This window comes from Ochotona princeps, chromosome 16, assembly GCF_030435755.1.
Source record: "Ochotona princeps isolate mOchPri1 chromosome 16, mOchPri1.hap1, whole genome shotgun sequence".
Classification (NCBI taxonomy): domain Eukaryota; kingdom Metazoa; phylum Chordata; class Mammalia; order Lagomorpha; family Ochotonidae; genus Ochotona; species Ochotona princeps.
The window spans coordinates 13,384,177-13,398,341 of NC_080847.1; the positions used below are offsets into that span (position 1 = coordinate 13,384,177).

The 14,165-nt window shown below is 44.5% G+C and overlaps 1 protein-coding gene across 1 annotated transcript in view; it reads right to left on the reverse strand.

Moving 5' to 3' along the window:
- Positions 1-10,706: 10,706 nt before the first annotated feature.
- The window catches only part of UTP4 (UTP4 small subunit processome component), a 28,347-nt gene continuing 24,888 nt past the window's right edge, over positions 10,707-14,165 (reverse strand). The window contains exons 15-17 of the mRNA XM_058675025.1: positions 13,194-13,379; positions 11,707-11,817; positions 10,707-10,908 (exon numbers count right to left, since the gene is read on the reverse strand). Coding sequence (XP_058531008.1) covers positions 10,792-10,908; positions 11,707-11,817; positions 13,194-13,379 — 414 coding nt within the window. The 3' untranslated portion in view covers positions 10,707-10,791. The remainder of the gene's footprint in view (positions 10,909-11,706; positions 11,818-13,193; positions 13,380-14,165) is intronic.

Sequence of the window (14,165 nt, forward strand, 5' to 3'; positions counted from 1 at the left end):
GTATGTATGTATGTATGTATGTATGTAAGCCAACTTTGGACAAGGAGGGTGCAGGACCACACTCCTGAAGCAGGACATTCTCAGGAAATCCATGTGACCCAAAGGCCCACTGACTTCCCTTCAGCAGCAAAAGCAAAACCCTTCCTCTTATGTAGGCAGCAGCAAGGGGCAAGTGCAGGAGTGTGCAGTCATTCCTGTGAAAGGGGCTGTATGCGTTGAGGCTCGTTAGGCCATACCCATGCATCACTCCACGAATGCATATGCATGTGCAGGCAGAAGCTTATAAAGAGCTTGCTGCACCAGGAGTTGAACAGCATAAACAGAGGCTCAGAAGCACCCAAAACCCTAATGAAGGATTAAACATGAGAAAAAGTACATGACCAGAGAAGTCATGATGACAGAATCTTCTTTGCAATCAGTGCAGCAGGATTTTCCAACAAGTTGCACACGTCAGCAGAGACTCAGCCCTCCAGCCCTCTCCTAAATCAACAGTGGTGGAGTCGCTGTTCCAGCAGGTCCTGATGTGCCCAAGGGCACCTGCAGTCGCACATACTGCTGGCTGTGCTCCAGCTGAGGAAGGAGCCCCCAGAGGCCTGAGTTATGTGAAATTTTTTGCTTGTTAGAGAGCATTTGGCAGCTGAGTTTTGAGCACTATTTTTAACACTTCTGCATATGAAATCACCAAAAGGTTACACATTGGAGGACACTTGTATTAGCAAAAGGAAGTGCTGAGAGTTCTTAATAGCCAGATCTTTCTGTCAATAGAGTTGATGGAAGTCTCAGATCTTCCAACCAGTAATAACTGAGGGTACTTAGGTAAGATATCAAGTTTTTTAACAATTTAACCCTGGGAGAAGATAACAGAGATTGGTATTTGGATTACTTAGGGAGTTTTCCTTTAAAATCTGAAATATGAAGCTACACTTATAAAGCTCTCCATTGGAATTCAAATGAGCTTTTTTTTTTTTTTTTTTTTAAGATTTTTTATTGGAAAAGCAGATATACAGAGAGGCGGAGAGACAGGAAAGTCTTCAGTCCAATGGTTCACTCACCAAATGGCCGCAACAGCTGGAGCTGAGCCAATCTGAAGCCAGGAGCCAAGAGCTCTTCTGGGCCTCCCATGTGGGTGCAGGGTAACAAGGCTTTGGACTGTCCACAATTGCTTTCCCAGGCCACAAGCAGGGAGCTGGATGGGAAGTGGGGCCGTTGGGAGTAGAACTGGTGCCCATGTGGGATCCCAGCGAATTCAAGGTGAGAACTGTAGCTGCTACACTATCGCACCGGACCCATGAACTGTTTTCAACATTCTCATTATTTTCGGATCAAATTCACCCAACATCTCCCAATGACCTAGTTTTTCCTTCCAAACACTTCCTGCCCCTTGGAGCATCTTCCCACCAAGATCTCATTCTAGCTTTCCTGCACCCAATCTTTCAGTGTTTGTCCTTTGAATCACTTAGTTATATGCCCAGTAGATTTACCCATTGAGATTATAAACTATGGGAGGGCAGGAACCACCCAAACACTAATTTTTATTACCCACCATTTAAATATGTGTATTATTGCCTTGCAGAAAAGGAACTCATTAGACATATGATAGATTGCATTCTATTGAAATAATCTTGCTGAAGGTCACTGGTTCCTTGCAGAGCAAAAATTGTCAACTAGGAAAGCTTGAGGAATCAATGGAAACCTATTTACAGTGGGCAATCGCTTCTCGGCCTTTTGGCCAAGATCAAGTGTACTTACAGTGGGTAATGAAATAAAGTTTCGCATCTGTTTCCATGGCTTTTTAAGGACAGTGAGATAGTATAGGCATAGCAGCCTAGTGGCTAAATCCTCACCTTGCATGCACTGGGATCCCAAATGGGTGCTGGTTTATATCCCGGCTCCTCCACTTCCATCCAGCTCCCTGCCTGTGGCCTTGGAAAGCAGTAGAGGACGGCCCAAACCTTGGGACCCTGGACTCACTTGGGAGATCTGGAAGAACTCCTGGCTTCAGATTAGCTCAGTGCCAGCCATTGCAGCCACTTGGAGACGAAAGATCTTTCTGTGGATGAAAGATCTTTCTGTCTCTCCTGCTCTCTGTAAATCTGACTTTCCAGTAATAATAAGTCTTTAAGGAAAAAAAAAAAGTGAGCTCAAATAATTCTTTACACAGATATGGTACTTTAGCTACCTCTTAAATAAAAGGCATGGTAGGGGTAATTCTGAGTTTTCATGCCTATCACATCTCAGGATCAGTTCTCTGTTCATGCTGTCATCTTACTATTTCTCAGAACAGGCAGGGGTTGTTGCTGCTTTAAAATAAGGGAGGTAGATGAGCTCTCTCTGTTCTGTTCTCCTGAAATTTGAACAACCAGGTTATGATCTAGTGGTCTTTTCCCCTTCTCCCTCACAACAGAAACATCACAGAGCATCATTTAGAGTGTAAGGTTCAAAACCTACGTTGCCCACCAACTAGCCAACAGACAATGGTCAACAAACAAGTCTGTTTCTTTTTTTTTCCTTTTTTGAAAAGAAAAATTCACATACCTCCTGCATACAAATGATACTGTAAGTGCTTAGGGGCATGGGCCCTTAAGCGGTGAGTTACATGGGGAATACCACCTGCAGTGCCTTTATTACTACCTGCTGACCCCCAGTGGGTCTTTCCATGATACCACTTGGTTCCAGGTTTAAAAGGCAAAAGGCCAGATTCACCCTGGTGACAAACAGGTCTCCTATAAAGCTCAGCATGGGCTGAAAGGGAGTGTATGTTGCCAAGAGTCCATCAAAGGAAAGAATTAGTGAATCTGGGGCTGGTTCCAAGGCTTCAGTGTTGTTTAATTTTATAAGGAAGGAGGGCCCCAGGCGAAATTGCAGCCCTTAGCAAGCCTGAAGGTCACTGCCACAAAGGAGGCGTGATGCCAGAACAAGCAGGAGCCACTGCATTATTATGAAAAGAAGGGGCCAAGAAGAGACATGAGCTTGTGAGCGAACCTAGTCAACATTCAAGTTGGGAAATTATCCTAAATCTTCCCTAATTATTAGATGGTGACATCAAAAGGTAGCACTACTCTATCTCTTGAAAGAAATAGGCTGCAATGTGTTTTCTCTCCAACATAAATATGCAGTGAGACAGAGAAAGGTGCATGTATGTGCTGGCTGATGCAAGCACATTTTAAAAACTCATCCTGCCAAGATAAATCACTGTGCATCTGAAACCCGCAAAATGGATTAAACATCTCATGCATTATGACTATGAAAACCCACATCTGCTAACCACATTCCTAATGGAAAGCAGCTGGTGACAGTTTTATAGTGCTGTGACTTTTCTTTTTAGGAAAATATTAGCAAGGACATACTAGGCAGTTCAATTTCATTGAATCCATTTAGTGATGGAAAGTCATGTGTTTTTTTTTTTAAATTGACAATCATGGAAATTATGAAATTTGCCATAAAATTCAAATAAGTCTAAAAATAAAAGCCCACTCTCTCCTTGTATCACTTCTAACTGAATTTCCAGAACTCACAGCTTTAGTCTTAAAATCATCTTTAGCTCTCATTTTTCATATAGTATTGAAGGCCAAATCATGTATATTGACACCTATGGTATTTCTAGATCGAACTCCTTCTTGGGGAGTAACAACAATGATTATTGTTACTATAATGTAGAACCTTATTTAGGGGATGCTAAGCCTCCCTGGGAACCAGCTGCATGGGGGACATGCCTCACATTTAGCAAACTCAACCCTGAAACTTAAGGACTCACAAAGTTGCTGAGCCGTCCTTCAGCCTTGCTGTGAACTAAATTGTACCTGCCGCCTCCAAATCTCATAGGTTGAAGCCCTAATGCACAGAAGTTCAGGTTGTGACTACATTTGGAGACAGGGTCTTTAACAGAGGTAGTTAAGTTAATATTAGATCGTGGGAAGACACTAATCCAGTAGGATTTTATAAGAGAGGAGTCCAGAACTCAACCTGGGTTCCCACATGAATGGCATAAACAAAAGCATCTTAATTAACACCTACTATCATCTATGGTGTGCATTAGCAAGAAGCTGGAACCAGGAGCAAAGCTGGGACCTGTAGTCAGGCACTGCATTGTGAGATGTGAACATCCCAGGCAGCATCCCAACCAATGTGCTGATAATGGCCACTGGAGTCCAGATTCACCCACAGAGGGGAGAGCAGATGAAGGAGAGGATGGTCATCTACAAGCCAAGGAAAGACCTCAGAAAACAATTTTACGAACCCTTTGATTTCAGATTTAGAGTCACCATAACTGTGAGGAAAATCAATGCGGGTGTTTGAAGCCACTCCCTGTGGTAATTTGTGGTGGTAGCCCTAACCAATTTAATGCAGAGCCTGAGTCAAGAACCTACCCACTGGGACCAGAGTGTTGGTTTCACTGGCTAATCCTCACCTCCAAGAAGCAGCCTCACATATGGATGGCAGTTCCCATCCTGGTTGCTCCACTTCCCATCCAACTTCCTACATATGGCCTGGGAAAGCAGCAGAGGATGGCCCAATTCCTTGGGACCCTGCACCTGCATGGGAGACGTGGAAGAACCTATTGGTTCCTGGCTTTCGATTGGCTCAGCCCTGGCTTTTGTGGCCATTTAGGGAGAGAACCACTGGATGGAAGATTTTTTTATCTCTCCTTCTCTCTGTAAATCTACCTTTCCAACAAAAATATTTTTTAAGAGTTATTTATTTTTATTACAAAGTCAGATATACAGAGAGAAATAGAGACAGAAAGATCTTCTGTCTGATGATTCACTCCCTAAGTGACCACAATGGCTGGTACTGCGCCAATCTGAAGCCAGGAGCTAGGAGCTCTTCCAGGTCTCCCACACGGGTGCAGGGTCCCAATGCTCTGGGTAGTTCTTGACTGCTTTCCCAGGCCACAAGCAGGGAGCTGGATGGGAAGGGGAGCTGCTGGGATTAGAACCGGCGTCCATATGGGATCCGGGCACGTTCAAAGCAGGACTTCAGCCGCTAGGCCACGCTGCGCAAGGCCCCAAAAATAAATCTTAAAAAGAACCTACCCACATCACGGGCCATCTTTTGGCTCCCTTAACAGCTCCTTCTGTTCCTTACTTATATAAATGCACATTTTACATGCTGATTCTTCAAATCACTGCAACTCACAACTGTGTTTCCACTGAAAGAAATTTCTTTCAGCTATAGATTGTAAGGAAAACCCCAGTAATCTTATCCCTCATTACAACTGAAATTCAGTGTTCTGGATTCAAAATTTCTTGTCATTTCCCTACCCTTCCCCTAACCTGCTTAGCTTCCTCTGTAGAAATGGCTCTATGGGGCCCAGTGCAGTAGCCTAGTGGCTAAAGTCCTCGCCTTGCACACGCCGAGATCCCATATGGGTGCCAGTTCATGGCCTAGGAGTCCTACTTCCCATCTAGCTCCCTGCTTGTGATCTGGGAAAGCAGTGGAGTATGTCCTAATGCCTTGAGACACTGAACCCACATGGGAGACCCAGATGAAGCTCCAGGCTCTAGGCTTCAGATCAGCTCAGCTCCAGCCATTGCAGCCACTTGGGGAGTGAATCAGTAGCTGGAAGATGTTCTCTGTCCCTCCTCTTCTCTGTATAATAAAATACATAAATTTTTTTTAAAAAAGATTTATTTTTATTGGAAAGGCAGATATATAGAGAGGAGGAGAGACAGAGTAGAAGATCTTCTGTCCGACGATTCACTCCCCAAGTGGCTGCCGCATTGGTCAGAGCTGAGCTGATCCAAAACCAGGAGCCAGGAACTTCTTTCCAGGTCTCCCACATGGGTGCAGGGTCCCAAGGCTTTGGGCTGTCCTCGACTGCTTTCCCAGGCCACAGGCAGGGAGCTGGATGGGAAGCGGGGCCACTGAGATTAGAACCGGCGCCCATATGGGATCCCTGCTCATTGAAGGTGAGGATTTTAGCTGCTAGGCTATCGTGCTAGGCCCAAAATACATAAATCTTTTTTTTTCTCCAAAATACATAAATCTTTAAAAAAAAAAAAAAGGAGAAGAAGAAAAAAAATGGAGCTATGACCTGCTTTCACCTTCTGGGGCCGGTACTCCTGAAGTGAGCTCTCAGTACTCTGGTGGGACTTTTCAGTCTCTTTTTGTCCACTGCCAATAGATTCCATTTACCCACATGGATTTACTGGCAGGCCCTTGAGCAGGGTCCTGGAGTTCTGTCCTCTCTTGTATCAAGCCGTTTTCAAGGGGTTTTTCTCCCTTCCATCATTCCAATGACCACTCAGCTACAAGCATGATTTAGCTCAAAGACCATTTCCTATCCAGCCTAATCTAACCTAAGTGGTCAGTTGCCCCTTTCTCAGTAGTTCACTATTGTATTAATCAGCCTCTTGTAAATCTTTAATTAACAAAAAGATTTGATTTTACTTGAGTTACAGAGAGAGAGGGAAAGACAGAGAGATTGTTCTATGGGCCCCTAGTTCACTCCCCAAATGGTTACAATGGACAGGTCTGAGGCGGGGACCTGCTTCTTGGTCTCCCACATGCGCGTAGCGGCCCAAGGATTTGAGCCATCCTTTGCTGCCTTCCTAGCACATACACAAGGAGTTGGATAACTAATGGAGCAGTCAGGACTCAAATCGGCCCCAGTATGGGATCCTGGCACTGCAGATAGAAGATTAGCTTGATAGGTCATTGTGCCAGCCCCCAGCCTTTTGTCATCTTAGTGTAAATACTCCAGAGGAGCTTCCTGGGAAGAAATTTTTTTCCTGGCTTACAGTTTGAAGGTTCACAGTTCAGGATCTGGTGGTCTCTTTAGTCTGCGGTCTGGTGGAGGAAGGGCATGATGGGAGTAGGTGCACACACACAGGAATGTGGTTACATGGTAAACCAAGAGAAGCTAGGCCCTACTCAGTGTAAAACCAACTCTTTGCACAGAACTATGTCCTGAGGGCCAGCACCCAGTGGCCCGTATGACCTTCCACCGGGCCAAATCAGATGGAGTTGGCACCCTAATCCATGAGCCATTAGTATTCATCCGTTAACTGCCAACAAAGGCTAAGGTTTAAACATCTGCAGGAGTTGCGGGAGCCAAGTCCTGCTCAATCAAGAAACAAGGACCTATTTGTTTCTCTTCCCTACTAAACTACAAGTTCTTGAGGACTGATATTCCCCTCCACATTTTCATCTGTTGCTGCTGTGTAGCATAGAGGAGTAATTGTTAAGTGACTATTGTTTTTTTTAATAGCTTCCTAAAACCAACAGACTGACATTAAAACTAACATTATAAATTCAGTTCCTTAGTCACACAAGCCACTTTTCAAGTGTTGAATTGCTAAATATAGCTAGGGACTATACTGTTGTATAGCACAAATGTAGAACATCAACATCACAGAAAGCTTACAGACCAAGCTAATCTACATCATGAAATATCCTGAAATATGAAACAGACACTAGAAAAAAAAAGTAAAGTTATGATTATGCAACACATGAAAACAAAAATGAGACACTTCATTTGTAAACTGGAAAATGAAAAAAAAATGGAGACTATTTTTTGCCTCTTAGACCTAAATGAAAGCTCTTCATAGAGCAAGATGTTAAGAAAATAATTTTGGAGGGTTGGCATCATGGCATATCAAGTAAAGTGTTCCCTACCAAACCAGCATGCCATATGGATGTCAGTTCCTGTATAGGCTACTCCATTTCTGCTCCTGCTACCTGTGGATTAGCTCCCTGCTAATGAGCCTGGGAATACAGCAGAAGATGGCTTAAGTGCTTGGATCTCTATACCCAAGTGTGAAAACTGCAGGAAACTCCTGGCTTCATCCAGGACCAACCCTGGCCTTTGCAGCCTATTGGGGAGCGTGAACCAACAGACAGAGGCTCTTTGTCTCCCCACCTCTCTCTCTACAACTTGCCTTTCTAATAAATAAATAGATCTTTTTTTTTTTAATTTTTTTTATTATTGAAAATAAATAAATCTTTTAAACAGAAAAGAAAAATAAGTCCTGGGACTGGCATATTGGTGTAGCAGGTTAAGCTGTACTGATGATGTCAGTATCCTACATCAGAGTGCCAGCTGGGAGTCCAGGCTGCTCTGCTTCTGGTTCAGCTCTTTGCTAATGCACCTGGGAAGGCAACAGAAGATGGCCCAACTACCTGGACACCTGCCACTCAAGTTGTAGACCTGGATGGAATTACTGGCTTCTGGCTTCAGCCTGGCCTCAGTGATTGTGGCCAACTGGGGATTGAACCAGTGGGTCAAAGATTTCTTTGTGTCTCCTCTCTCTTTAACTCCACCTTTCATATATGTAAGTAAATCTTAAAAAGAAAAACAAAATGAGGCCTGTGCTTTCCAACACTGCTGACGGGAACAGGGTCAGTCTGAAGTGAAATTAAAAGCGGAAGAAAATGGGCACAGTGTGGGATTTGGCACTTCAATCCTAGAGTGACACTGCAAGGAGGAGACATGTTCAAGGCAGTTAACCTAATTAACACAAAAGAATGTGCACATAATCCCAAAGGACAAGTAGATCCAGTGCTCAGCCAGAGCCAGAAATGCCTCAACACCTCCTCTGCAGCTGTGGAAGGGACAGTTCTTTGCATACTATGCCTGCTAACCATCCTACTTACACAAGGGGTCCCTCCAACTAAGACAGTGGAGACATAACCCTGAGAGTTTGCCTTAGCCCCCTAACAAATCAGGCTTCTCTAACAAACTCCTGCTGCCTATTTCCAACCCCTGGGACGGGACAGGTCTATTTTTTTTTTGTCTATAAAATGTACTGTAGTTCAGAATGAAGTTTAATTTAAAGGAAGATTTACATAAAAGAAAATAAAAAAACTGAAACCCCCCCAACTCCACATGGTCTATTGTTTTCTCAGATTATTTTGTTACAATCTCCGTGCTAAAAGTTAATTACCCACTCAGAATCCAGATTATTAACTAATGCATGAGAAAAATAAAGTTGTAAGGTATTTCAGTTAGGCTGGCTTCAGATCACAGTATTTTCTGTAGAAGCAGAGTGTAAGCAGCAGTGCTCTGAAGAGAAACATGCCGAGAGAAGCTGCTTTCAGTATCCAGGTGCCAACCATCCTCACACTTGGTACAGAAACCCAAAAACACGCACTTGAGTGTCTCACTTCATTTAAGGCTTGTAATCCCCCTTCCTCAATTTCATTAGTTTGCCTCAATCTCTTTCTGCTTCATTTGTATTCAAAGCTTTCTGCTTAGGAAGAATTTCAAAGCCCAAAGCTCTTACTTCCCCCTACCATTTATGGAAGTCTAAATCACTGGCTACAAATACTGTGGAGGAATGCAGTTTTACTTCTTCACTCAGCTCCTCTGTGAACCCTCTGTCTCCACAATGCATAAGCTTGTAGCACAGGTTTAGGTCAAGCCAAGCCATAAGCTGGACACCAGTTAATGAGTCGTATCTGGAGCACTACAGCCAGGGACAATCAAGTGAGTTAATATTTAAGGCCTCCCAGCCTCCCTTTGTTCACAGGCATTCAATACAGACCAGGGACTTGAACTTTGACTTCAACCACAAGAGAGCAGGGACCTCAACCATTTCTTAGGAGGGGCGGGATCATCCAGTCTACTGAAAAGGTCGTGAACAGGCCAAACTAATGCAGCAGGAGAGACTGTTTCTCATTTACAAAAGGAAACTTATTCCAGGAAATGGAAAGTTACTTTACACAGCTAGTTGTTCCAATCACTCCCATCACTACAAACCACAACAGGCGAGGGCCAGGAGAAGCGGTGCCCATTGTAAACCTTGTTGTGTCTGCTCCCTCATATCAAACCTGAGATTGCCCCTCATGTTATAAATTACTGGGCTCTGTCTCTGTGACCCTCTGTTGCTTCTCCTTCCACGCAACTGCATGAAGCTCTCTCACACTTATAGGCCTCTGCAGATCGGAGCATGGGGTTCATCTCAGCAAAACTGCTTTTCTTCGGCACTCTACTCACTCACGCGTCACCGGAACCCACACACTCCTCTGTTGCTCAGCTCCAGCCCCCAAGCAGACAGAGAAAACCACATATGCTGGGTTTCCACAGACGTGCAATGGAATACAGCCACTAAGATGTGGGATTCCACCACACACAAGGCGAGAACATTAGCCACCAGGCAACCATGCCGGGCCTGCACGATTTTTTTTTTGAGTCCCCATCTTAATCCCCTCCCCTGGGCACACGTAAATCCCCCGGACCATGTTTCATTACGTTTAAAAATAGCTCAAAAGATACCCGATTTTCCTCTTCCAAATAAAATTAACAATAACTGTGAAAGGTCAAAGACATCTTTCTTTTCCTTTCGTTTCTTTTTTTTTTTTTGATGGTGCACTACTGTTGTAGAAATTTGTTGAACCTTAAGATTGATACAGCTCCTGGTGTGCTGGCTCTTGAGTCTGTAAGCAGCATCCTTAACCCTCCAGGGTGAGACAATGTAGGGACCCACACCTTTGCATGGGCCGCAACCTTGTGACAGTGAAGGTCATTGGCCTTTTGATGCCTCAGTGACTTGTAAGGAACATAACAAAACAAGATAAAACTATCCTTTCTTTCTTTGGAGCGTGTGGACTAAAGAAATAACAGGATTCTGAAAACGCTGTATGAGCTAGCAGCTGCTCAGAACAGCATCCCAAATGCAAATACCACAGGGTTTCCCTCCACCTTCCTTCCAGGAAGGTAACTTACTATTCACATTTTAGAAGATAACATTACCAATGACTAGTCCTAAAGAATAACTTTGTTTTATTAGTATGGTTTGTGAAAAGAAACAGGGCAGACAGTTCAAGCAAGGACACAGGCAGTGCCCAGTTTTAGGTTCCAAATTTCTTCTTTTTGATGGGTGGTGGGAGCTGAGCGATGATGTCATCCAGGGGCCGCTCCACTGCCACAAGTGTTCCTTCATCCAGAAGATCCATGAAGAGCAGAGGCTGTGGAGATGATAACGAGCCCACCACGAGTTAGGCTCAGGGGCTAACTCAGGGCTAGAAGGCTGGCCTCGTTCTAGGCTGGAGGACCCAAATCGGACCTTCTTCCCTGTCTTAGGACTCAAAATGGTAGGCGACATTAGGAGATTTTAACTGAGTTCACTGAGGAAAGATGTCAGCAGGACCTTTCATGTTTCTCCAGATAAAAAACTTGTAATTAACTGCCAAGTCAAAAATGCATCAAGAAGTTGATTATACCTGAATAATTTATAGAACCCTATCTCTTAAAAATTTTTGCAAACACATGAGAGAATGTTCCATGACTGAAGAAATTCCAATCTGCAAAGTGTGACTGCTCTGAGTTGACCCAAATAGCTGTGATGTCACAAGCTCAGTGCATGATTTAAATACAGTGAAAACCATAATCCAGGAAGGAAAAACGAGGTAATAAATTCAACTTCTGTTTGTTTGAAATTTGTCTTGTGGCACATTTTCCAAATACAAACAACATTTAAAAGCCAGCTTGCACAGCAACCAAGATGTCACCCGGGCACCAACATCATCTCTCACTGTTTTGGAGCTTCACTATGGCTGAGTAGGAGGGTTACAGTACCTCAAACCTACTGAGGCAGCAACGAAATGCAGACACAAGGGACAAAGAGCCTGGGACGGGTCACTTGTCTGTTCCAGACCATATTATCTGCCTACAAAGACAGGCACTCTTGTCTTCCTATTATGGAATGTACTACGGTTTTGCTACCAGCACCAAGAACCAACGGTCAAAAACTCAGGAGGCTTTACCTTATAAATCTTTGATATTTTGAAGGCATGGGCTGTGCGTCTCCGGACAACATCTGACTCACTTGTGGGAGGAAGCGGATTGTAGAGTAAGGTTTTGTCATTTGGAAGAGGCTAAAGAGAGAGACAGGGAGAAAGAGACTGTTAAAAATCTGACTTTCAGATTATAGGGCTTCCACAGCTACCTCCCTGTCTCTGCTCCAGGAAAAGCTGCCGCTGTTCTTCCAGTCACACCGTGGAGGGTGCGAGCAGCAAGCACAACAGGGCTTGGTGCCCCCTGAAGCCCTAAGGTCCTGCTGAGGCTGGCTGTCAGTCTCATCAGTAACACTTGGTAAGAACAGAACAAACTGACTGGCATGTGCACAGCTCAGCCCATGTAGGCTCTGAGCTTCCTAGACTCTCCCTGAAACCGGCAGCAGACTGGCCAAGTGACTTAAATTCTCCCCAGGCAAAACCTCATCAAATCCACACCCCCGACCCCCGGTGATGTCACTGGCACCTCAAGAGATGACCTCTGGGCAAACAAATGATACTTCACCTCTGACTTCCTTGGGAAATAGTTCTGCCAGGAATGAGGAAGTGTTGGACTCATCACCAATACTTGGGAAAAAGGGATCTGTGCTGCCTTACAGAGTGAGTGGGAGAGGCCCTTCCTCCATCACTCATCTCACAAAAGGTATTTGTCAGCCAGTTCTGCTCCCACAGAATGAGGACGAAGGGCCCACGGGATGAGTTTCAGTGACACATCCCTGGGCACTACTCCTCTGGTATCGGTAGCTTTCCCCGCGCTCCTTCCACCACCACCTCCACAGAGACCAAAACACAAGGTACTGGTGTAGTTTAAGCCCAAATGCAGTGCAGACATGGCTCCCAGGTCAGGACAGGGTAGGACAGGGCAGGACATGGCAGGAGGGGAATTGGCCAGAAAGGACACATAAGCTCAATCAATCAAAACAGCATCTGGCAGAGAGGCAGGAATCTCAAACTGAGGAAAACACTCACATCCCACCAAAATCTCAGGCATGAAGAACGGAACTTTTCTAGTTGGACTCTTCTCAAGACATTAAGACCAATTTCCTGCGGACTGTGTTTTACTATCTCTGGCCAAGGAGAACAGTAGTCAGCCTCACCCTGTACCTACTTTAACCAAACCAATTTTCAATCACCCCAGGATTCAGAGTTGACAATGAGTTGGCCAAATCCACAGTATTCCCAAGCAGTGTTGGTCACCTTCTAGTTCCCAACCATAATCACTTACCTATTGAAGCTTACTTGCTGACTTAGCAAAAAAGAGAAAACAACTCAATTAGCAAAATCTAGTACACGAAGGCTAACTCCTCATTAAGAGCCATGCAAATAAAGAAATCTGTACAACCAGAGCACCAGTTTGCCAAAGAACACATCAAGAGTGTAAACGCCGATTCTCCTTGCTTTTACCTATAGTTTTCAGAACTTCAAGATAGCAGTGAGGCAGTCAAGAAAGAACTCACCAAGGACTTGTCAATGATGCAGAACATGTAGGTGTCATGGAGAAGGATGTGCATTGGCCTCTTGGGATGAAAACTGATGTGTGTGATAGGTGTGTCCCTCTGGAGCCAAAGATAATGGAACCCTTGCTTCTGGACAGTCCGGCTCCACTCTGTATATTGTTTGTCAGGAATGCTGTACTCGAACACCTAGGGAAACGTGCCAAGAAGAGCAGGTGGGTATCCAGAAAGCAGAGTGGGAGAGCCCTCATTCCCAACCACAAAATGTCTATACAGACTCTTAATCTCATCATTACCAACCTAGGCTCTCACTCTCTCTCTTTTAAGTAAAAAGAGTAAATTCCAGAACAATAAAAGTCACCCTGCCATCTTAGAATCCCCCTCCTCCAAAACAAGAGTAGCCTTCAGGCACGCGTTTGTCAGGGCAGCAGGGTTTAAGTCTGCTAGTGCACGCGCTGGCAGGCAGCAGGTGATGGCTCCACTGCATGAGCCCCGGGCTGAGCGGCAGACTCCTAGCTTCTCCCCGAGCCAACCCTGGCTGTTATGGGACTCTGGGGAGCTAATCAGTTAGATGAGAGATCCACATTTCTTCCTTTCATATGAAATGAATCTGCAGAGTAGGCTTCAATTTCTTGTGTACATCTTTTCTGATAAAGAACATCTCAGTGTTCTTAATCTTGATTTCTCTCATATCATGAAAACTGCTTCATATCGATTTGCCTCTCCTCTCTGTAAATCTGTCTTTACAATAAAAATAAATAAATTTTTTTTAAAACTCTGCCATCATTCCAACCTCTGGGTAGGAAGAAATTAGAAGACACTGTAATCAAGGCCAACATCATGGCTCCAACTGGAAAATCCACCACCTTTAAGTACTGGCATCCCATGAGGGTGCTGGTTCATGTCCTGGCTGCTCCAGTTTCCGTTCAACAAAGCAGCGGAGAATTGTGCAAGTGTCTGAAAAGCTGCACCCAC